The following is a 26,510-nucleotide window of genomic DNA, read 5'->3' on the forward strand; positions in this document are numbered from 1 at the left end:
CCTGTTCTTCTTCATCAGGATTTGTCCCAGATCAAGAGAGAATATAAAAAAACAAAAGGGGGGAAGAAGGAGACAAAGAAAGAAAAACAGTGACAAAGAGAGGAAACAAGACTTAAAAAGGGGGGAGAACCTGAAAGATTGAGATAAAGGGGCAAGGATCATGATTAGGGGCTGGAGGGCGAACTAAAACTCAGCATCCTTGCCATTCAAAGCCCCTGACATTCGATAACGCTGACTGGGAGTTTTTGAGCGAAACTTTGGAACCCAGTATTTATTCCTTTACAAATTAGACATAGGGCTTAGCAGAGCTCAAGGCAGGAAGGTTGATGGATTGTATATCAAACAATTAGGGGGGCATATTATCAAGAAACAGCGTTAACATTATCGCCACTTTAGCGGCAGAAAACTGCTGCTAAAGCGGCGATAATGGGCTTGATAATACACCCTTGTGAATTCCCATAGAAGCCCATGTTCTGGTGTGAACATGGGCTTCTATGGGAATTCTCGACGGAGTATTATCAAGCCCATTATCGTCACTTTAGCAGCAGTTTTCTGCCGCTAAAGTGGCGATAATGTTAACGCCATGCTTGATAATTTGCCCCAGAGTTTTGAACTTAGCGCGGAGATTGAACATGGTTCTATTGCAATTAGGAGGAAGGTAACCAGAAAGCACTGATACAGATGTGTTTTGTGTAAAGATGGATCCAGGCAAGCAAGTAGAAGTAAATAGTTTAATGAAGATTTGTACAGGAGCCTCCAGCTTCATCCACAACCTGCTTCACAGCTCAGTTCAATTCTTTCTAATCATAACATTCTGAGCTGCTAGGCAACACATTCACATTCCAATTAAAACATCTCTACATTTTTCTAGTAAAGCTGCTACCTGACCGTTTTTACTGGCATGAGCAGTATTTTAATGTCCAATCTGGTACAAAAATTAGGAAAATCACCTTAAACTAGTTTTTCCCCTTCTTAGAATATTCTTAAAACAGCAATTATAAGTAGAAGGCACTTTAAAATGTGTTCTAGAGCTGCCTGAAAAATAATGATATCTGACTGATAATTAAAGTAAACAAAGACAGAAAATCCAAGCTAAACATTAATATGGGCGCTTTTATGTAAGGTCCTATTTAAGTATCATGTCCGGGACTTTACGAAATCTTAAAGAGTGGACAAATGGCTCATATATTTCTCTGGGAAAAATGGCAATCCCATGCTCTTGGGGGCGCTGCTTAATGCAAAGAGGAGGAGAATGAGGGAGAATTAGTCACCCTGCTCCTGGGCAGCTGAAGTGGATGGGGGCAGTTTGCAGTTATTAAGCTCTTATAGTGTATCGAAATGGAAGATTACTTTGATGCCAGAAATTGAGTGGTGCATTCCAAAATGGTTAAGTCAATAGAGGTCTGTGTAGTTTTGAAGATTCCTAAAACAGGGAAATATAGCCATGGAATCAGTCAAAGGTAGGCTGAGTTGTTTAGGTTCAGCGGTCCAGGTGGTACCTTTGTATTATGCGTGGTTAGAATATTTGTGTTTGTAAGGCAATATGGCTGAGGTTTTGGTATTTCTAAGCATGGCACACTACTTCAAATAACATGAACAGCCTCTACAAGGTGCTCACCTTCGTGTGGCAATCCACATCACTGCTACTGCCATTACCCTGTGAAGCATTGTTTCTTATGGGGTTTGTCTCTGTTGCTTGGATGTTAATGTGCCTAGAATCACCACAATCCATTAGAAATGTTGTAAGGTGCCACTCGTCTTAGCATAACACATACTTACTACTGGTGAAAAGTCTAGACTTCATGCTTTTTCATATTTTAGGACATTTTGGATGATTCTTCTCTGGAAATTATTGAGATTCTCCGTGGTGTTAGTGTCCTCTCACGCAACTGCAGAAAAAGAATTGCTGTTCTTTGCATCAGTTTTTGTCAGCAATAGAGCGAAGACGTTCTTACCTGTAAAAGGGCTTTGCACACCTGAAGATGGATGGAGAGTAGAAGGTCTAAGTCTTCATTTCCTGTTGTCATTTCTCTTGCTGCTGTTTTGATGCTGCTGCCGAGAGACTGCAGAGACTCTCCATGGGAAGTGCTGTTGCTAAACGCAAAAGATGGAGCAACAAAAAAGTTTTCAATCAGCAGGCAAACTGATACATAGAAAGATACTTGGTTGCAGTTGTTGAAACAAATTGTTGTGGAGCTCAGGGTAGGGAGCAGGACTGGTGTAAGCCTTTTTGCCACATCGAACAAAGGGGTATTTCGCTCCACCAACACTCCCCACACAAAGTTGCCGCCCCCCACACACACACAGTAGAATTCAGAGATTCTGCAGATCTCAAGGAAGATGCTATACATTCAGCCAGCTGGACCACCATAAAGGATATCCCTCAACTTCAGTCGGCAATAGAGATCACCTTCTTCATAAAAATGGTAAAATCCCACAAATGCCCACGCCACAGCTGCGTAGGTAGGCAGGCATTCATTCTTTCACTATAAGTACATTTCGTATCTCAAAGAATTGTTCCCTAAACTTTAAACACAATAACTAAAAGAGATTTCCCAAAACTCTCCTTCTTGATAAACATTACTGATACAGAAAGGAGACCAAAAAACATACCAACTGGTTTTTTCTTACAATCCTGACAGTTGATTTGAAATATTAACTAATTAGTCCAAAGTTTCTAAAAACGTCTTACAGCCAGAAAATTCACATCGTGCCTTCCTTCTCCTTCAATGACACTGTCGCCATTGCCATCTACAATAATGGGAAGACAATGATACAAGCTTCAAACAATGCCCTTAAAGCAATTGTCTGTAGCATTGTCTCTCTCCTACCCAAAAAGGAGGCAAATAAACTGGTAACACATTTGTCAACAGTAACCTTTCTCCACCAGTTGGATTCCCAGACCACCCTCTACTCCACGCTTCAGACTGATCGATGGACAGTCTGTCACATCCAACAGCAACTCTTCAAACCACTGCAATGAAAATGAAATACAACAAGGCAGAACAAGATCTTCATCTCCCACATAGAATCAATCACCCACCAAAAGGCTTGCCCTTGATTACATATAAGAAATACAAAAACAGGATGCCAATTTAGGGCTGAAGAGGGCCCCATCTCAAATCCTTCTATGTACCAGATAAGCCCCTCTACTAAACATAATGTAAGCAGAAAACTACAGATTCAAACAGCAGATTTACTCCCTGCCAATTAGTAAATAGACCCTGAGGAAACAATTGCTAGTTCGACAAGGAAGAAAACACTATCGCAAGGAAGATACCTCAATGATCAAGAAAAACTAACAATAATTCTCCAAACATGATTGAAAATGAGGCAGAAAACAAAAATGGATCCAGTAATTCCGCAAAACAAACCACTACAAAAAAAACCTTTCTTCCAGCATTGAGTCTTTTCTAGCACTACTTCTAGTCTCACTCAACTCAGACCTGTAACACTTCTCTCGGTGAAATCAGTAGAACACTGTCATGCCATGTATAAAGACATCCCACACTTGGTCCCAAACACTCAACTTAAGATACAGACCACACAACAATTGGGAACACAGATGAAGAGGGCTACATCCTCACCAAACTCTCAACTAAATCCAAAACCTGGAGAGATCATACCAATCTAAAATGTCAAACAGCATCCCAGTTGAGTTCTCCAGAAACCCTAACACAGAACTCCAAGATAAAGCTGTTCACATAGAGTAATAGACATCATAACCTCTCCCTCTAAATGTTTGACCCCCATCACCCACTACCTATGATATATTTGACCTCCTCTTTATACCTGAAACTGGCTAAATGGAATCTCACAGTCACCAGGCCTCTCCTCTTCATTGTGGATCAAACATACAAAATTAGAGGAAGAACAAAAATGGTACATAAAATCCTCCTCCAATGCAACAGCCTGAAAATCAACAATTTCTCACCTCCCAAATGGGATATTAATTCACAGAAACCTTAAAAAGAAATCAGCTTAATTTGCCCCACCCCCCTTTAGTGGACAAAGAATACTTTCGTGGAACAGCTCACTGAATTAATCATGAATAAAACGATCTCCTTAAACTAGAACACATTCTTGGGTGACTCTGTTGTACACTGGAGAACTACAAAATACTGTACTACCTCACTATTATCCTCCATACTTATCAACAACAACCTCAATCAATTGCTCATAACTCGTCGTAAACAGAGAGACATCCTAAATATCATTATCGCTATGGATTCCAGTACACTAGTTAGACTACTACCTGGTCCCTCATCGCCCATCCAAACCCATTTCCAGAGATCAACCAAGAATACCCAAACAATGGACTAGAGACCTAAAAAAACATTAGTATGAATAAACTAGAATAACGGGTTTCCTCCTCTCCTTACACTGGGCAGCTGGACCAAGGAATCAGTGTCCTTTCATCCCAATTGGTCGACACTGTCTACATTTTATAAAATGTAGCACATATAAAAGTAAAAAGAAATGATCTGCTCAATAATTATTGAAAGACCTTAACCCCTTCCCCGCTGATGACGAGCTGGGCTCGTCATCAGGTAGCCTCCTCGCACGCTGATGACGAGCCCAGCTCGTCACGTAAAGTGCGCTTTTGAAAAACTCAGCGTACGAGCGGAATTCCGCCCGCACGCATGCGGTTAAGGAAGAAAGCAAGGCTCTGAGAAGTTTTTAGAATGCGGTTGGCATCTACGTCTGCAAACAGAAAACCTTATAACATGAGAAAGGAACGGAAAAATTACAAAAAAACTTATCACTTAAGCCAAACTAACCTTCAAAACTCTCAAACTTCTTTGTTGGTATAGTGGACTCAATTAATCCTCTCTCACAAAGCAGTCAAAAGAGGCCTCGTTTTATAAACAGCCACAACATTCTAATACAACCTAGTGGAACTTCAGGAAAGTCTCACAATTTAAAATCCTAAAGTCGAGAGCCAAAACCAGATTAATTTCCCATCTTGGTGCCTCTGAACTCTAAACTTCACAAGACATGTATGTATCAGGCCCTTTATATGGAAGAGATAAAAATATGTTTTGGTAAAAAAATGTCCCTTTCTGTTTAGGTAGATCTTTCAAATTGTTAACACTTAAAAAACTGCATGCGTGAGTAAACCAATTTTGATTTGCAGGTGAGCTTGGTCAGAAAAGCATTCTGTCCATGAAGTACAACTGAAAGAAGTCTGTAATTTCTTGAACCCACGACATCTGGTTAAAAAAAACCCTGTTTCGACATTTCAGGCCGCTGACGTTCGTGAGAAAGAGAAAGCAGGTGGTGCTAACATTTGAGAAGCCGAGATTCATTAATGGAATGTGTGTTACCTCTTGCTGCATGTCCTGACACTGCCAAACAAGGACATCTCATCAGCACTGAAGTCGCTATTTAAAAAGTCGAAGCTTTCCAGGACAGTCTCCACCATCAGGCTTTCCATGGATGAATGTTTCCGGCTAGAAGCTCTTGGCTGTTGAAGGGAAAAAAAACATAAATCCGCCCATCCAGATATTAACCAGACCTGTATGTAACGCATTGCACCCATCAGAAGATATTTTCAATTTTGCCAGTGAGTTCTTATCACAGCAACTCCCTATGACTTATATTTCGACATTTTGACGAATCCTAGTTGAAACTGGCTCCCGATTTGCTTTTATTATTTAGGCTAGTGAATAGTGGTGAGTGGTAGTGTTTCCCGCCTTCATTTCCCCATAGATGTTATACTTTCACTGATTCGTTGTACACGAGTACCTGAATGAATGAATGAATGAATGAATGAATGAATGAATGCATACGAGTACCTAATTCAGCACTGCAGCCAGAACTCATTTTAAAAGGCTATTCAGCTTGACCCACAAAAATCTGTCTCAACAGATTTCCCATGTTTTTTTTAGAGAGCTTGGTACCTCTCGACCAGCTGTTGTGTCAATTTGCAGCTGCAGGTTGGTGGTTTCTCTTCAGTGATGAATTGCTAATGCTTTGGTTTGTCCTTCTGTGGGTGTATGCCGCAGTGCTTAATTTGTAAAAACATAAGTGCCAGGGCTCTCGTGAGGAGGCCACTGCAGCCTACACCACCCACGCATGCCATGCTGCCAATGATAGTAACAACACAACTACTAACCATCACACTCCCGTTAGTGGGACAATTCGGACTATTCCAAGCCCACAAAGCTATTAGAATGGCTTGGGTGACAGGTTATAGTAATTTTTTATGTATATTGAATTAACAATTGACTGTTGTGGTAATCTCAGACAGCAGCACCTTTTAGCAAGCTGTCACAAGCGCCTGTGTTGACAATTAAATGCTGGAGCTGAGCACCGGAAACCACTGGCTCAATTTAAGCACTGGTATGCCCACTCTCACGCAAAACCATCACTAGCCCGCAAATGTTCATCACCGACACTGCAAAGTTATAGAATTTGGGAGAACAGAAATGAAACTCTGAATGTAGTAAGAAAGCCAAGCAATATTTGGAGCTTTAGGCATTTCAAATTCATTGAGAAAATATTAGCGTAGGGTTGCATGTGAACATTGTTGGTAGTTGGCTGGCAATAGACTGGGCATGAGCTGTATTTGCCAAATGAAGAGACTATTATAAACTGGCATGGATTACTGCTTGTAATACCTTAGCAACATTCCACAAGGTACCAGAGAGCACCATTTTACATATAGAGTGCACCGAGCTGCTGCAAAGGGCACCCTTTTTGACTTCACATCTCTGACGTCTACAGTGGCGGCTTCACTGTTAGGATGTCCAGTGGTGCCCTGCACTCTCTGGTATGAGTGCCCCACACCTACAACCAACCATCTTTGTCCCCTCCATGGGATTTGCAAATGATATTGGGCTAGATGTAGGTGCAAGCAGTTTAGGTAGTCTTTAATAGCGATTTTTAGGGAATCGCTATTAAGGACTTGCAAAATGCCATGTAGGTAGGAATCGCAATATTTTTTGCGATTCCTTCATTGCGAATTGCAAATTGCGATTCGCAATCAAGGAATACCTTCCCAGTTATTCCTATGGGCCTAGAGGCCCATAGGAATGAATGGGAATTGTGCACGCAATTTGCGAGTACCCAATAGGTACTCGCAAATTGTGTGCGCAATTTCAAGGGTGCAAGTGTTCCAAAGGGACACCCTTTTGCACCCCTGAAATGTGCATAATAATAATAATAATAATAGGGGCATTTGTAAAGCGCTGAGTTACGCGCACCGGCGTGTCCCCGCGCTGACGGTGAGAGAAACAAAAAAACAGGGGCAAACAGTACTGGCAGGCCAAAGTTATCTGGTGTACAGGTAGGTTTTTAACTTAGCATGTGTGCACATATGGCGCACATGCATGCCCTAAGGGCATAAATGTGTGCCCCATGGCACTTTTAAAAAAGCAAAAAAGTGTTTTTTTAAAGGAAATTGCAAATTACCACCAACTTGAAATTGGTGGTAATTTGCGATTCCTTAAGGCAATATCGCAATTTGAGATGCCTACTAGCATAGCATTTAGGGAATCGCAAATTGCGATTCTCTAACTGCTTGCACAAAATAAGGAATCGCAATTTTAGCGATTCCTTATTTTGCGAGTAGGTATTTGCCTTCCTACATTGCACACAACTGAATTGCGATCGCAAACGCCGAAATTTGCAGAATTTCAGCGTTTGCGATTGCAATTTGGCTTGCTACATCTAGCCCAAAATGACTATTAAAAAAAAAAATGCCTGTTATCTGATTAGAATTTATGTTCTCTTTCAAATGTGAAATATTAAGCAAAACATTAAGTAGGAACAAAGATATTGTTTGATTCACTTTTATGTCATCACCCTTATGATTTTAAATATGGTTAAGTTGTCCTCCTATAAAAATAAATCTAAGCTATAGCTAAAGTCAGGAGATGTAATGTGATTTTTAATGGTACACAAAAAGACAAGAGGGTTGGCGCAAATCCTCTCTTCCAACGCTTTATCTAGGAACAGCATTGCTTTTGCACTTAAAGTTGTATAACATGATTTGTGTTCGATCATTTTAAACTTTAAAGTTAATATCTATGATGATGTGTCAGGCAATTGTAGCTCCTAAATTGGGCTTTTAGATTATTTAAATTGATGGACAATTGAATGAATCAATTTTCAAGTTAACGTCGCTTTATGTGTAACATATTTTTTAGGACCCAATCTGTATAATTTTAAGAATATATACCTTTAATATGTCCTTGAAACACAAGATGTGTTGTGACAGCTCCTGAAGATCTGCTTGACCTTCGCTCTTCAGCTTGAGCAAGTCCAAAACCTCATCAAAAAGTCTCCCAATCACATGTTGGCATCTAGGCAAGTGCTGTGTGTTCGCACCAAGGTCCATGATTTTGTGAAGACTGGGTGTTAGGTTTCCGGGTATAAAACTCATGTGATCCGAGTCATGACCCGCTGTCTCGCTGAAATCCAGTTTAGTTGGCTTAATCGCTTGGTGACCTCCATATTGGATGGGTGTTTCTCGTAGGATATCCAGTGTCTTATGGCTTGGAGTTTGCAAGTAGTCCTCGGCAACGCGATTCAGCCTAGGAAGCTCCTGCAATGAGTCGTACTGTAGCGTTGCGTCATCGCCATCCCTGCCAATTGTCGCTATCACTTTTTCACTAGTACTCACACACTCACCCTGATCTGTTAAAGACTCATCTTGACTTTTCCTCTTGAAACGAACATCAAAGTCACTGTCTGCCAAGTAGCTCAGGATACAAGAGGCTTGTTCTTCACTCCCAGTTGAAGAAAACGTGTTCTCCAGATCATTCGGCTGCTGCAATAGAGACTGAAATCAAGCCAGAACAGTTGGTTAAAGGCAAGGTACCAAGACAGAGCATGCACAGATCTAACAGGCAATATAGAGTTGAAGTTGCACAGACCTTCTAACGATTGCTAGTGTTTTTTAAGCCAGAAACCGATCTTCCAGGGCCAAACTGTTTCTGAGCTGGTCGTGTTTTCCAAGTTAAGTGGTAATTGCCGTGAGTGCATTAAATACAATACCTTTCATTAAATTTCGCAGGTCAAATTTGCAAAATTTAATGGAGAAAAATAATAAGGTGTTCACAGTAATATGCAGATTTTGGTGTGTAAGGCACCAACATCCAGGTGTTATTCCCCAAAATTCAGAATAGGTGCTATTTACCGCACCTTAGAGCCAACACCTTAATGTCTCTGTTCAATGTCTTTGCACAGGACTGCACAAATTCATGCTATTGAATTCCACAGATGCAATCTGAGATTAATTCGGATGATAAACGGGGATAGATTGTGAATAGCAACTTTTCAGAATATCAGCTGCCACTTACAAAAACAAATGAAGGACTTGCTTTTCAGATCCCTTTATTGTTAACTTTCTTGTACCAAAAATTCACAATCATTTGCAGATACCGTGAAATTTAGGACAGTAGGGCCCTGATTCTGAGTTTGCTGGAATCCAGGCGCTTTTTATCACACCTGCTAAATAACGACTGGGTGGGAAGGGTAGCGGGGGCACAAGTGGACCCTCCTGTAAAAAAAAAAACACCAATCACTGCCAGGCAAGCATCGGTGTCAAAGTGAGTCAGTATTTGCCCTAAGCGGAAATATCCAGTAATCACCCTGGGTTATGTTATTTAGGGGCGCAATAAATAGCAACTATCACACATTTCTGGGAAATCCCATGCAGATTTTGGTGCATGGGGCACCAAAATTCGCATCATATGGTAAATATCAGACACTTTTCCCATGTTAAATTCTGGTTGGTTTGACCTGACGAAATTTACAAAAGGGAGATATTTAATACACCTGGTAATTACCAGATGTGATAATTGTCACTCAATTCCTAATTTCAACCCCCTGTGTAAAGAGAGGTTTATGCAGTGTCAGAAAACACCAACCCACTTGTAATCATGGCCTCGGTGTACTTATCACACTGCTTGAGTTTGCTAAAATACTGGCTGTACAAGTGGCTCACACTAAACAGCTTAAAATATTTGCTTGCACCAAGACTGCTTATCATTTATTTCCTCAACCTAGTTTCCACTCATAGTATTCATATCAGCAGCAGGAAGATCTTTTGCAATAACGTTAAAATACACTCCTCTATATGTACACTATCAGCCTGATTCATCAAGCTAAATTGCACTCGCAAAGGGCAAGATTCTCAGAATCTTGCCTTTTGCGAGTGCAATTTTTGCATTTGGGATTCATTATCCCAAATGCAAAATTCGCTATTAAAGAATTTGCACATTTGCGAAGAATTGCCTTTAAGGAATCTCTATTTGAGATTCCTTAAATGCAATTCATGAATCATTTTAAAATTGCGAAATTGCAATTTTGGGCCGCTATTTACCGAGAGGTCAGACCTCTCGGTAAATAGCAAAAACTTAGAAAAATGCATTTAAATGCATTTTTCTAAGTTGCATGTTACACACACACATGTCCTTTGGACCAATGTAGATTACATTTCAGGGGTGCTACAGGGTGTCCTTTGGACACCCCTGCACCCTTGAATTCGCATCCTTATTTGCGATTAGCTAATTGCTAATCGCAAATAAGGTATAACTCCCCATGCATTCCTATGGGCCTGTAGGCCCATAGGAATGCATGGGGAGTTATTCCTTATTTGCGATTAGCAATTTGCTAATCGCAAATAAGGAACATGTAGGAATCGCAATATTTTTTGTTATTCCTACATGAATACCGTTTTGCAAGTCCTTAATAGCGATTCCTTATGATTCGCTATTAGGGGCTCGCAAAACGGGAGAATGATGAATCAGGCTGCAAGTCCCCAACAGCAGCTGTTCAGCTAAGTATACAACAACAATTTGCTAATTTGGCTTTTTCTCTTTTAATTGTTGTCCCTTTGTTGTCCGTGGGTAGGCCATCCTTTATAGGGCGAGCCTTGGCAGCGCATGTGCTGCTCTGCGAGGCATACTGTATTGCAGAATGGACTTGAAGCCCCGCCCACTCTCTGCTCAAATTTGTCATTGGCTTGTGTCATTGTCCTTCGAAATACTGGCTTCTGATTCGTTAATAGGCTTGTTAGTCCCTCCATAGTACCACCTTGTCTTCATCTGTAACCTCCCATGAGGACGGGCTCTTTTACTTCGGTTGTTACATTGTACGTCTTATTCAGTCTGTAAGCACTATTTTCTTTAATGAGTTTCTCATACTGCAGGGACGACATACTTTCCTGCAACATTCAGCGTGCCATGCATGCTTTCACAGGGTGCTTTTACAAAAAAAAACATTTGTCAACTTAACAAACAAATGCTTTTTTGGGGTAAAAGTGCCCCATAGCGCTCTTTCACTTTTATAGCGGCCGCAGACCTTTCTTTAGACACGGCTCATCTACATAAAGGGGCGTGGCCTCTATTAACGTGAAAGCACAGCATGGGGTGCTTGTAAACAACAAGCATTTGCAATGCAATATGTCTAGCATTTTTGAAACTTTGACCTATTGGTATTGTAAATGACAATCAGCCTGATTCATGTACGGGCCGTTTTGCGTGGCCCTAATAGCGAATCATAGCGACTCGCTATTGAGGACACGCAAAACATTCATGTAGGAATTGCTAAATCAATAGCGATTCCTACATGTTCTCTATTTGCGAGTAGCAATTTGCTACTCGCAAAAAAAGGAATAACTCCCCATCCATTCCTATGGGCCAAAAGGCCCATAAGATGAATGGGGAGTATCCCTTATTTGCGAGTAGCAATTTGCTACTCGCAAATCAGATAGCGATTTTAAGGGTGCCAGGGGTGTCCAAAGGACACCCTGTAGCACCCCTAAAATGCACATTTGAACAGGTGTTGCGCACACACATGTGCAAAGGACATGTGTGTGCAACATGCAACTTAGAAAAATGCTTTTAAAAGCATTTTTCTAAGTTTTTGCTATTTACCGAGAGGTCTGACCTCTCGGTAAATAGCGGCCCAAAATTGCTAATTCGCAATTTTTAAATGTGTCATGAATAGCATTTAAGGAATCTCTAATAGAGATTCCTTAAATGCTAATCCTCGCATGTTTGCTAATTCTTAATTAGCGATTTTTGCATTTGGGATTGTGAATACCAAATGCAAAAATCGCACTCGCAAAGGGCCAGTTTCTCAGAATCTGGCCCTTTTGCGAGCGCTTTTAGCTACATGAATCAGGCTGAATGCCTTTTAGTATTGCATATATAAAAGGCATTGTCATTTACAAGCCCATGGCTCAAAATCTCGCAATTACGAGACCTATTGCATTGCAAATGCTTGCTTAACTAAGTTTGCTACACTTTATTTTTTACAAAGTCTGGTTCTTAGATTATGACTCTGTAGAGTGATTACTTTGGCATTTAATTGCTCGTACAGGATGGTCTTCTTGATATGTTTATTACACTTAAAGTCTGAGACTAGTTCTGTTTGTATACAGGACTTTTGTAGACTGTTCATCTCCGTGTCACAGTATTTATAAAGGATGCATTTTTAGATTAGTCCACTTTACTCGATTTGCTTTCTATCATGTCTACGGCATTTATACAAATCAATTTTTATATCTTATGAATATATAACATAGGAATGCCTTGTTTTAAAATTTTATTTTACCAACTGTGAACTTATTTGTTATGGTTTTAATTATCTAAAACAATACAATTATACTGCTACTGATACACCCCACTATAAGTCAGAAGGATAGTTCAAATCATGTGAGATCGCTGTGATTTTATAAGGGAAATTGTCTTTCAGCTTTGTTCTCTTTTGCTTTAAACCAAAAAAATAGCCGTTGTTATACAGGCTCACTACCTAACACATACATATGCACCTATGTGGTTTTTAGTTTGTAGGACTCTATGTCCATACGTTTACATCGTTTTATGTCCAAAGAGAATGAACCCTATTATAAACATTTGCAAATCACAACCTTGCTGCTTCCAAATGTTTTAAACAAGCAGTTATCTCTTACTTGAGACCTAGTGGTGGTCTGTTTCTAAATTTCCAGGAGTAAGACAAGCTTGTTCATGGAAATAAACTTTATTAATCAGGTTCATTATCTTTAAAATGCTTGCATCTATATCCTTGATAGAGATCAGATTCTACTTCAGTGAATATAGGTAAATCTACATTCTGTGTCAGGACTGAAGTTGAGCACTATGTTCCTTTAAAGCTATCCTATCACCTATGCAGTCATAGGGACAGTAGGTTTTATGTGAAGCTTCTTTATCTTTGAGACTTCAACCAGTTAAAAGTCCTGATAACACTGCTATATATCCCAAGATAAATCTTTGTCAATCACCGCACCCTTCTGGAATAGCTCAGAATCATAGCGTGAATGAAAGCTATCTGCTGCATTATCCATTTGACCCACATCTCCAGTAAGAGAGAGACACTAGAGCGAACCTCTTCCAAATCGAAGTCATTCGTTTTCAGACAGCAGATGTCTCCAGATGTGGGGTCTTGAAGACCAGATACGGGTCATTAAAATTAGGAGAAGGAATGGAGTAACAAATGACATTCCACATTTCACTCCAGAGTTGGCCACTGCCTGACCCATCAGATCCCTTTTATAGTTAAATAATTCTGCAAGCTGGGTGTTGTGGCAAGGATGCAGATTGGACACGCAGATGTACTAACCTATGGACATTCCCTCCGCTCACCTGTCCAAATGCATCAATAATGTCGGAAGATCCAACCTCCAGTTTGCTCAAATCTGTGCAGGTCCCTCTATTTATCTGCTACATTCTCCAATGATGGGTACAGAGAAAATATGGTGTGCAAACAATACCAGAAGTTCCTAGCTACGTCAGCCAGCTCTCTTGGTTTGCACCTGCATAAGGTGTTTGTTAACCACTTTATGGTGAAAAACTATCTGCTAAAGGTATGGTCAGGTGTTGCTCTTTGACCAAACACTTGATGGCAACAGCTATGACAGATGGTTTTTACTCCAATCCTTGTCTGCTAGTGTCCGACTCTAACTGTATCCACAACTCTGTCAAATGCCTCTCTTCCATTCCAAGCTTAAGGCGGTTCAGCTGCAGCTCCACAAAGTCCTGATATCTAAAGAGTCACCCACTCCAATTCTGATGGTCTAATCAGTAAAACGGGTAGAGGGTAACCCTCAGTCCATTCCCCAAGCTTACTTATAAATACAACAGGAATAGGCAGAAATAAAAATATTTTCACTATTTATATTCCAAATGTAAGTTGTCCCATGTCGATATTAATTCTGAGGCGGTTAATCTCTAAGGCACTCCCATATCTTATGTACTCCCTTAGTTGTGCTCAATCAAATGAGTGATGAATTTCTGTCAACAGGAAATACAGGGAAAAAAATTAAATGGGCCCTCAAATCTCCTTGCATGGGACCCTTTGTGAAGTCCCACCAGCTTCACCTACAGATATTGTCATTTGGTCAAATTGCCTTAACAATACATCACCCTGGTAAAAAACAAAACATCTTTATCAGTGAGATCATATATCTCCTAAGACTCTATGCTTTGACATCCTATGAAAGCAAAAACGATTAAGATAACGCAAGCCCGCCTTGACAAATCTCTCCGACTGCCATGTCATAATGGGAAATCCTATAAAGGAGGACTGTGAGACAGTCTATCCAGGCAGACCTCTGATCTCTCTCTCAGTCTTTAGCTACATCTGTTACCTCTCACTGATATATTAGAGATCTCAGAGTGGACAACCTCCTGCCGCAGGCAGCATAGGCATGGATCAAAAACATAAAAGTAACTCAACAAACACAATAAATGGACTTGAAGAGCTAATTAGAGCTGCCAGCATAGCACGTTATAAAAATGTGCATCAATCTCTCACACTTCCTCATCCATCACCCTGCTAAGTGCTGTGTCCTATAACATGATAACCGCATCTCATTGGTCATCACGAATGACAGAAATATTTATATATTGGCTCAAATCAAAAACAACGTACCACACTCAATTGTAAAGCATGCTATCCAGGTGGACAAGTCCTTCTGCATCCCACATAGGAGTAGAAAGGTTTATACTTATAGCATATTCAAGGCAATACAAAGCGTCTACATGTGTTTTGTTCTTGTAACGAACAATACTACTATTTCATTTGAAGCATTTAATCTATGATCATTTAAATTATTATAAGCTTACCTTCACATGTAAAGAATTTGAGTGAGCGTACATTTGGAGAACATTGGGGTACGTAATCTAAGCATCTATTCTACGGCTTCACTCAATTTATACAAGAATGTTTCCCCGTCAATTTATATGCTTTATTTTGATAGTAAGGCAATAGTAGTCCTTTTTAAGAAATATATTTTCCTTTACAATTTACATTGCTCCTAATGTCTCTATACTGTTTTCGTATGGTCTTATTGTATGTTATTTTGAATGCTCAAAAACGAGGTCAGATTTGGGAATCGTCATGCTGTCACACATTCATTTGTCTAAGTTCTTTTTAGACTTTTATTCACATTCATGCATGAGTGGCCATTACCTGACAGACTCAATCTCCACAATATTTCATACCTTACCAATTTTTAGTTATTGGTGGTTCTCATAATACCCACCTGTGAGGGAACTAGGCAGACATTGCATGAGAATATAGGTGTCTCCTGCTTCTTTTCCATCTCATCTGTCCTGCCAAGAATTTTCCTTCGAGGAGTTTATGAAGAGAAAGACGCAGTGACCTGATTCCAGTTCTGACTACTATGCAGAGTCAATCTTGCTGTCCCTCTGAGCAACATACAGTTCACTGTCCAGGTACTCATCCTCTCGCACATCTTTAGGGGCATCTGCTCCACGGCTTTACAACAATAAAAATCATCTTCTGTGCTGAAGCACTTGCAAACTTCAACCAAAGTAAATGCAACCGCATATATCCGATTAAAAGGTTGCTGTTTAATATACAAGGATGTTCCCCCCCAAAAGCCAGGCAATGTAATATGATCTATTCAAATCTTTGAGGGCGGCTGCAAGCCGACAGTCTTCTCGGTGATCGGTGCAATTTTACTTTTTAAAAGAATTTACACTATGTAGCTGTAATCTGTGTGCAGCATGCTGAATAAAATCTGTATGTATACATATATTGGGAAATTCCCATGCACTCCTCTTTTTACATACAAACTAAGGGGCAGATTTACAAGCCCATTGTGCCTCTTTAATGGCGCAGTTGCGTCACTTTTGTGACGCAGCGGTGGCGCAAAGCCAGCGCCATGCTGCAGGGTATTTACAACGTGACGCATCTGGGAGATGCGTCACGTTGTCAAGTCCTGCGCCACATGTAGGCGTTCTGGCGCAGGGGGGGCGGTCCGATGTAGGAACGCCTCCTAAAAGTGGCTGATTGAAATCTACAAGATTTCACTCAGTTACTTTCAGGGCCATGCTGCGTCAAAACCCTGCGCCTGCTTGAAGCAGGCGTAAGGATTGACGCAGTATGTTATAGATAGTGCACCTCCGAGCCTTGCTCGAGCTGCGTCGTGCTTGCGACGCAACTACAGCAATGCGCCGAATTTCCGCCGGGATGTGTCACGCATCTGCCCATCCAAGCGCCACGGTGCGCCGCATTGTAAATACAGCGCATCAGTAGTGGCGCACGGGTGGGCAGATGCGTCGCAACTCTTCTGGCGCATCTCTGCTGATTAGCAGAGATGCGCCAGAGGTCGTAATCTGCCCTTAAGTCACTACACTTTCATCCTTTAAGTACTCTTATTAGCCAGTCATTTCTATGGCTCAGTCAGATAAATATCTATCATTTAAGCACATTCATGACTTAAAACCAATTTTCCCATGATATTTGTATATGTTTGAAGCCATGCAATAATCAAGAGTTGTTCTATGTACTATTAGTAATACGTAAAAGTGATTTGCCCAAAACAGCACAATGTTGGTCAAACACTGAACCAGAACCCAAGCTCACAGCTTTGAAGATCAAGAACCCAGACCTTACTTCATTGAAAATTAGTAAATATAAGAGTCATAGGATTATAATTAGGAATTTTATACAGATGCACTTGTCATGGGACTCACAAAACGTCTTAGAGATTTACACTATGCAATATTCATAGATTTCCAGGTATGCCCCTGTTTTCCCTAATTCAACAATTGCTGGTTGCCTGCAGGCAGATAATACATTGATTTAGGATTAGAAGGGCTGTTCATTCACTCATTGTCCTTGTAGTGTTTTCTTTCCTCAATTTACATCAGAGGAACATTCCATAAGCTTGTGAATTTTCCACAGCTTATTCTACCTACTACACATTTTAGAGTCAGGTGACACTTTTTTCACACCCAAGGAAAGGTGTGCAAAGTTTTATGTGGCTCAAACCTTAGTTACACACTTACATCTGAATTTAACTCCCAAAACATCTAGATAAGTAATAAGAGAGAAGTTGGCAGATGTGCAAATGTAGCACCAGTAATACACATAGGAGCTTACATTTTCTACTTTTTTAAGTACAACCATCATAACAAAACATCCCTCTTAATCCCACCTTTTCTAAAAATGAAAAAAAAAGAAAACATCTGTAAATCCATTCTTACAAGAAAATACTTCTCTCTGAAGCTCGGCGTGTTAGGCGGGGTCCAATTGTACAGACAGTTTCTTCTTATTGTTGCAGTGGACTTGGTTGCACTGGAGCTACCAGAAGATACCAGCAGTTTTTCGTTGTCAAAGGGACTGGTGAAAAGAAAACCAAGGATGTACATTAGCAAATGCATAGTTTCTTAGTGTCAACATGCTTTAAATTGAAGTTTAACTTCGATTCTTCTAAAAAGCACATTAAGAAGTACAAAGAGACTTCATGTTCATCCCCCTTTATAACCATTTGCTTTCTTGTGTTTTTTAATTGTTTGCCATTGCTCGGATGGGTTAGTGCATCTGGGTTAAGGTGTTTTATGGGTAGTTACATTATCCCATTTGTGATCTCATTAGATTTTGGTCATGAAGCTCAAGTTGCCCTTTGTTAGACTTGAGCCATTGTGTGAACTTTGATGTAATTAATTTACTGATATAACACATTATAATTGCTGGGTTATGGATTTTTAGGTCTTGAAACATCGAGATTTAGCATCTTTAGCCTTCTGTTATCAAAGACCTATTGCCTCTTATACATTAAAATATACACAAATAGTAGGCTGTGAGTCAACCTCTTGCTCCTTTCTGGATGGCTTTCTTGTCTATCTCATTTCCATGTTTCTTATTCAATGGAGTATTTCTTCTCTATTATGTTCCAATTTGATAACTTGTGTCATTTCACTGCCTACCTACAAGTAACTACTATTTTCTTTTCTCTTTTTTTGCACTCAAGTTACCCCCTCAAAACCTCCCTCTCTCTCAGTGATGCTTCCACTCATCCCACATATATTTAATTGCTTTCCCAACCTACCCTGTCGGACTTTTATTTTTTTCAATAATTAACCCCTGCCCTTTTCTCCTTTGCTCCTCTACATGCTGCTAAAGCTACTTGGTGGCATTGACAAACTGCTTCCTAGTTCCCTTGTCCCACCCCATCGTATTATTTTGTTTTTTTAAATAAATGCTTTAGTAATCGAGATTCGGAAAGCTTAGCAGCTGCAATTTGATGCTCAGCCCCTCCTTTCTTTTTATTTGCGTTTGCATATTTTTTAACTTGCACCTCCAACATTCACATTTACCATCGCGAAACAATTAAAAACACAAAATTGACTTTCTATCATGATGGACGCATGTGCGCGCATGTGAGGTGATACATGTATGCAAATACTTCATCACGCCTTGACTGCCGTAGCATCATGTCACATAAGTGATGATGTACGAATACATATATATCTTTGCATCATGGTTTTTGCAAATACTGTTTAGCATTAACAGTAACCATTGGCAAAGCTAATAAATGTGCATTGACAAACCCAAAAGTCTATATTGATTGGCTTTGCCATTAATTGTAGATTTAGGAAGTGCTTTTTGCTTTACTTTGCTGTCATAATAACCTGTTGTTAGATTTACAGTTATTATTATTAAAAAGGATTTGGTACCGCGCACATACACCAATTGGTTTCTTGGCGCTCTAGACCAGGTGGGAGAAGAACATACGAGGGCAGGGCCGCTAGCCGTGCGCCAGACGGAACAGGTAAGTTTTCAAAGAATTGCGGAAGCAGCGATAGTCGTTAGACAGACGAATGGCAAGAGGGAGGGAGTTCCAGGTGGCAGGAGCAAGGAAGGAGAAACAGGCTCCTCCATGTTTCTTGCGGTTAAACCTGGGGGTGATCAAGAGGTTGTGAGCCGAGGATCTGAGGTGGCGGGAAGGGATATAGGCGTGCAAACAAGAAGAAATAAAAGCAGGAGCACATAGGAACAAAGATTTGAAAATAGTACAGGCCATTTTAAAAACACACCGCTGTGCAACGGGGAGCCAGTGTAAAGTTTTCAGCAAAGGAGTGACATGCTGATGTTTGGGCTGCCGAAAGATTAATCTGGCTGCCTGGTTCTGAACCAGTTGGAGTCGGGAAAGATGGCAGGCAGGGACCCCCACGTATAGGCAGTTGGCATAATCTAGACGTGAGGTGATGAGGGCAAGGATTACAAGAATAAGGGCCTCTTGAGATAGAAACCTGCGAATCTTCCCGATTCGGCGGAGGTGGAAAAAGCAAGCCGAAGTGACGGTGTTAATGTGAGGCCGCATTGAGAGGTCACTAGAAATAGTGACCCCCAGGCTCTTCACGGTATTCACAGGGCAAGGAGGGGAACCAAAAGCTGCAGGCCAGAAGTTGGGAGACCAGGGAGTAAGAGAACCACCAGTCACTACAAGCTCCGTTTTACTAGGGTTGAGCTTGAGTTGACTAAGGTTCATCCACTCATAGATGAAGAGCATGGCATTTTGAAAGTTAGAGCAGGAGGAGGGAGAAGAATTGAGAGGAAAGATAAGCTGCAGATCATCTGCGTAGTTAAAAGCAGTGAGTGAAAACCGACGAAGGGAAACAAGAAGGGGCTGCATGTAGAGATTGAACAAAAGCGGGGACAGAGCAGAACCCTGGGGGACACCACAAGAAAGAGAGGATAGAGGGGCAGAGAAGGAAGAAAGCCGGACCGATTGAAAACGAGAGTGAAGAAAAGATACCACCCATGACAGGGCCAGGCCGGAGATGCCAGCATTTCTGACACGGTCGACCAAGATACCATGGTCGACCGTGTCGAAAGCGGCTGAGAGGTCTAAAAGTACAAGGGCCTGGGACAAATTCCTGTCAGCTCCCTGTTTCAACGTGTCCATAACTGCCACCACAACTGCCTCAGTGGAATGGGCAGGTCTGAACCCAGCCTGACAGTCGTCGAGGAAATGGGTTTTACTTAACAAAATATACATGTGCACAAATAGACTTTCTTAAAGATGCATTGAAAATATTTGTCCTTTGTTAAAAGTATGTACAACCCAATATTTTGCTGTGCGTGCCTTTTAAGTTCACCACTTATAATGTAAACTTTATTTTCTGACTGCTTTTCAGAACACTTTTTTGAGGGTAGAACGTAAACCTTGCAATTGCAGGTTGTCAAGGAAAGGAGCCCATCCATTTTGTTGTAACCCATTGCTTCTTTAAGGGATTTTCTTTCTAGAACAGCTAGTGCCATTATACACAAAGTCGCCTAAATGCTTCTATTTACAAAAAAACTGCTCAACCAACTTTATCAAGGCTTGTTTTGATATACTGATAAATAGCACAATTTTGCTGTTTGTCCACATTGTAAGTACCACTCTTCCTCAATTCAGTCGTATTCAATTCACCAACCTGAGAGTTTCCAAACAGGATTGGAACTCATGACCTTCAGATAACACCGGATATTGCCTATTATTTAGCCATCTTGTTGGCTATATAATATGTTTGCTGGCTATATTATGTTTGTTATTTTTGCTCCATAAGATATTTTTTATTTACAGTATGTGAATCAACAAGTAGAAGAAGTTGCTTTGTGAGCCTGAACCATGACTGTTTCTTGCCTCGATTTCCTTATAAAAGTTCCCTGCTTTGAACAATGAATTTGCAGTATGTTACAACTTACGTCATGCTAAGCAGGAAGGAATATTTTTGTGTATATTTCTTGCACCTTGGGTGCTAGCTGTTTATCACTAGTAAGTGGAGTGTGCAGGCCATGAATTTAGTTAAATGAACTCAGACCAAGCCACTATCATCCATTCTATTCTTCAAGCAACGCACACACTCTAGATTTCAGAATTTGTAATTAGAACCCAGATCCATTGAAACAGTTTACGTATACAACCAACGTAACCTCGAGGGAGGAGCCTAAAAATATTGCAGACTTATCTGAAGAACACCCTAGATCGCTTTCACAATTGTTTTGTGTACCTGTGTCACTTACAAGATACAAATATTCATATATCTTTGTAAATAGAATGTGTTTATCGAGATTAGTGGAAAGTTGCCTTAACCCCTTCGACGCTGATGACGAGCTGGGCTCGTCATGAGGTAGCCTCCTCGCACGCTCATGACGAGCCCAGCTCGTCATGTAAAGTGCGAATCCCTAAAACCCAGCGTACGGGCGGAAATCCTACCGCACGCATGCGGTTAAAGCTGGCGAAAAATATGACTGATGGCGGCCCAGAGGTGTTTCACAGGGAGAGACAATGTGTTACTAGTGATTATGAGGCTAACACCACAAAAGATGTCACAACTGTGGGTATTCACAAACATTTTCAATGTATATTACACTCCTAAATTTGTTCTAAAATAGGTTGAAGTAACTATATAAAAAAGGTCTTGACCGGGCTGTAAAAAAAAAAAGATAAAGGGCCAGATTTATATATTGACGGATGGCCCACCATTCCGCTATGAGGATGGAGTGAATTACTCCGTCTCCATGATGGAGAGATCACCCCTCAAATTTATAAATGACTGCAAAGCAGGGGATCATTTATAATGCATTGGCAGCAACCACCGTCACGGAGGTTCCTGTCAATGCATCTCGCTGTTTGATGCAACCTTGCGCCAAACAGTATTCTCTTTTATTTTCAAAAAGCAAATCCTGAAACAGGATTTTCTTTTTAAAAATAAAAAAGTAAAACGACCCTGACCATGGAAGTCATCTCCAATGGCAGGGGAGCATTTTTTTCTTTTTATTGTCCCTCATTGCCAGGGTTTGTCAGGCAGTGATGGACAGTAAAATAAATGTCCATCTTGATTGCATGTGCAGACACATAGCCATTTTTCCAGCTGCCCGTACTCTGTTGGGGTGTAGGAAAGGTTTGACTATGCCGGTGACTGAGTAGTCACTGGCGTAGCCAAACCTACGGTATGCCAGCAATTAAATCGAGAAGGCGGGCAATTATGTTGGTAGTGTGTATAGTCCCTCGCTGTTACAGTAGAGTATTCACACAACCAAAATATAAATCGTCCCCAAAGTGAGTTTGGACCACGCATGAAAAGGCAGCTATTCTGTCAAAGGATAATCTGCTGGTTTAGGGTTGACATATACACACAAGCCTATGATTTAAATATATGTAGTTTCATAGTTTATGATTATCTGTGAATTTCTTACATTACAACTTACATGTAAAGTTGGAAAAGTTTGGAGAAAAAAACACTTTTCTCCACCATTACGCTAGCGTCGAGGAGGCAATAGCTAAATAATAGATAAGGCTTTGCATAAAAAATCCTAGGTGGTTGCATAGGAATGCCCAAGTACCACCCATTGAATGCCCTGTTATCTTAAAGGGATACTTTCAACCACAAATCGGAATATGTGCTAGAAAGTAAATTTCCGTGTAATACTTTGTGCTGGTTTGTGTCGCTTTTGGTGACACTGCACTATAGTAAAAGCTTGATAAATCTAGCCCTAAGTTTGAAGCTAAATCTGTGTTCTCAGTTTTTTAATGAAAGACAAAATAAAGAAGACAAAGCCAGTTTACCTCATTTGGCCTGATTTATATCTTGTATTTGTTGTTACTACCGTAGTACTATTTGTTGACTACAAAATGCTATTCACAAACCTACGGGTGGGGACCTCTGCCTCTCCAAACTTTTCTGTGCAGATATCACCTCCAGTGTGACAGAGATCTCCACACTTGTGTTTATATTTTTTTGTAGTAAATATGAGAGGTACGGGAGGAGTCGAGGTAAAATGGGGAATGCATACTACTAAACGGGAGGGGTTTAGGGAAATTGAGGGGGGTTTGGGAAGGACATGCTATTAATAACAAACACCCACAAAGATTAAGAGAACAGGAATTCACAAACTACCTTTTGAAAGTTACTTCAGCCTTGAATCTCTGAAAAAAGATGCAAATGTACTCCAGCCTAGTCTTGGGTAAATCGAGCACTGATCCTGGCCAGTCACGGGTACTGCAGCACACTCCGATAAAATACAGTGGAGGCAGGGAAATAAAATCAAGATCTCATAGAAACAAATTCGTAATGAATTAAAGTATCATGATAGTTACATTATATATACATAGATATATATATCTACATATATCTATATATAGATATGTATGTGTGTGTGTGTGTGTTAAAATGTTATTCAATTATCAAATAATTATTTTGACGTTTAATCATAGGCGTAACTTTAAAAAATGTTAACTTTGTACCTTCTATTAGAAAATTTTAACTATTTCAACTCATATCATCTAGCAACATTTACTACATAGTAAATAAAAATAAAAAGATTAGGGAGGGTGTTTTTTTAATTATTGTTTAAAATTATTCATAAATTAAAGTCATATATTTAAATGTGTTAGCTATTTAATGCACATTTAATTTGATGAATTAATGTGCTGTAACATTTTCCTTTATAAATGTAAGTTTAATAATCAATATTTCAAATAGTTTACATTTATAGTATATATTAAAGCATTTTTATATACATTTTTTTGAATCTTTAATAACTTTCTCTGCACTTTCCTATGGGAAATCTATTTGTCACAATTTTCCTGCTTGTGCAATATGAAATGGAGTAAGCAAATTTTGCTTTAGTCGACATCACCAGGCCAAAAATGAAAGAAATGGATGGGAAAATCATTGCTTAACATATATGACACATTTTTTACTTGTAAATCATATTAGCTGTGTTATAGGGATTGCAACCAGGAAATCATAGTCCATGAATAAGATTTTTAAAGTATTTTAGCACTAATAAAAAATAAAAACAAGATGAATTGGGCTGAATCTTAATTTTAACTTCTTTTTTAATGTTTCAGTTTTGTAAACATCAAAAATAGTTTTCCCTTTTGACAGTCAGATACAAGACTCTAGGTTTTAGTAAAGACCAAATGAGCCAAACTTTGGTTTGGAGGAAATTTTCTGGGGGTCATGTACTAATGTTTTGTGAACGTGCTAATATGGCACAGGGTGATAAAAAGCATTGAGTGGATGTGTTTACCATTATAAAAACCTATTGATGTAGCACAAAATCGTGCAGCCCCACAGAAGCACCAATGCTGCCCTTAGTAAACATTCCTGCTTGAATCGTACAGTGTCCTGTAACAAGACACTTACACCACGTATTTATGTAATATATAATACTGCTCTGCAGGCCACTTCTCAAACATAATTGGTACACAGAACAAACAAGCATTGGCCTAGCCAATAGGTCTCGCCTTTGGGACCTTATAGGTATTTAGCCATGCAACAGTTAATGTTGTTGCACCATGGATATTGTGCTGGATAACTAAACACTTATAAGGTCCCAAAGGCGAGACCTATTGGCTATGCCAATGCTTGTTTTAGTTCACTAAGGGGTGGGAGAAAAAACAGAGGGAGGAGGAAGGACATGACAAGGGGGAGGGGTGCTGTGACAGACAACAGAGGGCGGAAGGGCATTTCTGTGAGAAAGCATAAAGATATCAGAGCGTGGGAGTAAGAGGCAAGTTTATGACAATGGGGCGAGCGAGTAAGGGTCTCAGGAAACAGATGGCCAGTGGCAGGAGGGGCTACTGGGACAAGCAGATGAACAGCTCTGGGGGCAAGTACACAAGGGCGACAGCTCAAAAAGAATAACTCTTGTAGGGTGCTTAACGACAAAGTAGTGCCTAAAAAAATGAACAATGGAAGAACACAAGTAATTTGTCTATACTCCGGGTAAGAAACAAACACACTTAAAGGAAGGAAGCCTATGGCAGCGGACCACTAAGGAGCAAGGAAAGGTGAGTGACAATGAAACCAACCAATTGTATTTAACAGGTGGCCTTAGAGCACACTGTCAGAAAATAAAATATCTCAAATAGATAATGTTCGAGCGAGACAAAAAAAAAATATCCAGTAAGTAGGGAGCGCCCTAGTAGTCAAGTGGTTAATGGGAGAGTGCCATCACTTCTTAGAACAAACAGGTACTGTGGAACAGTAATCACTGCACTTTTATTTTTTTTATTGGAAGCGAAACACCACGTGCTAAGAAAGCTACCGTCCCACATCCTTTAGGGCCCCAGACAAGCCCCTAGACAGTTTCCGACACAACCAGTTAAAGTAATCAAATTCTAGAGTGAGCTGCACCAGTCATCTAGTCCTAGGGCGAAGTAGCAGGTGCACAAATAGCAGGAAGTAGCAAATGTATAAGTTAATACGAACAATCATAACTTTTGGTCATGAACATGAAAGGAAGAAACCCGACAGAGTTAAAGTGGACATCTGCATTTAAAACCGAAAAACATTGGTGAAATTTCAAGGAGTTCACTTAATGCCCAGGCATAGTAAATCACAAAGTGATATTCCTGGCCTGACTGAACAACTCAGACTTATCCTAAATAAATAGTAGAACATGTTCATGTCATGTTTGGGAAGAACATAAACTACAACAAGTGAGATCTGGCCTCCCACGCTGGACCGGACGATTCTGCGGCGGACCCGAAAGCACCGGGAAGTGTAGAGCAGTGCTGGAGGGGCCGCCGATTATGACGCGGTAGATGCGGCATGTGCTCACAGCAGATATTAAGAGGAGGTGAGCCCCGGAGCAACAGAGCAGGCCTAAGGCAAGCGGCATTCAGGACTGTGGTATGGCGCGGGCTCGCGCCCCAGCAAAGCAGAGCTGAGCACTGGAGCTTTGGGCCCTGGGAAGTGGAGCAGTGAGACCCGGCCTCCTATGCCAGGCCAGGCAAGCCTACGGCAGGGTCAAGAGCCCCTGGAGGTCTGGAGCAGTGCCAGAGGGGCCACCAATCATGGCGCGGTAGGTGTGACGCATGAGCATAGCAGACACCGGCAGGTAGCGGGCCTAATTAAGGGAGCGGGCCTAAATCAAGTGGCACCCAAGCGGCATAAAGATCTCCCTTAGCCGAGACTAAACAAGGGACAGACGCTATGGCAGCAGCTCAGACAAACAAGCATTGGCCGCGCGGCGGGTTAAAGTGCCGCGGCCACGAAACTGAAAGTGATCGTGGAGTTGGTGGTGATCTTCTGAATGAAGTCATTGAGTTTCAAATAATTACAATTCGAATGAAAGTGAAAGTGATCGCAATCTCACACGCGGGCTGTAAGGGTGCCCGCGAGCGATGAGCCATGGCAAAAGTGAAAGCAGGCTGGCGAGTGGTGTGCGATGTGCGGACACCATGAAGAGAGAGGAAAGCCAGATGGTGCCTCTGCTCG

General features: G+C 40.7%; 1 protein-coding gene across 3 annotated transcripts in view; it reads right to left on the reverse strand.

Annotated features, from left to right (window-relative positions):
- Positions 1-26,510, reverse strand: part of RIPOR3 (RIPOR family member 3) — a 452,740-nt gene that overhangs the window by 61,685 nt on the left and 364,545 nt on the right. For all 3 annotated transcript variants that reach the window (XM_078652038.1, XM_078652039.1, XM_078652040.1), the window contains 4 exons: positions 17,493-17,628; positions 8,186-8,788; positions 5,328-5,467; positions 1,956-2,094 (listed from right to left, as the gene is read on the reverse strand). In XM_078652038.1, coding sequence (XP_078508164.1) covers positions 1,956-2,094; positions 5,328-5,467; positions 8,186-8,788; positions 17,493-17,628 — 1,018 coding nt within the window. The remainder of the gene's footprint in view (positions 1-1,955; positions 2,095-5,327; positions 5,468-8,185; positions 8,789-17,492; positions 17,629-26,510) is intronic.

This window comes from Lissotriton helveticus, chromosome 7 (genome assembly GCF_964261635.1).
Source record: "Lissotriton helveticus chromosome 7, aLisHel1.1, whole genome shotgun sequence".
NCBI lineage: Eukaryota > Metazoa > Chordata > Amphibia > Caudata > Salamandridae > Lissotriton > Lissotriton helveticus.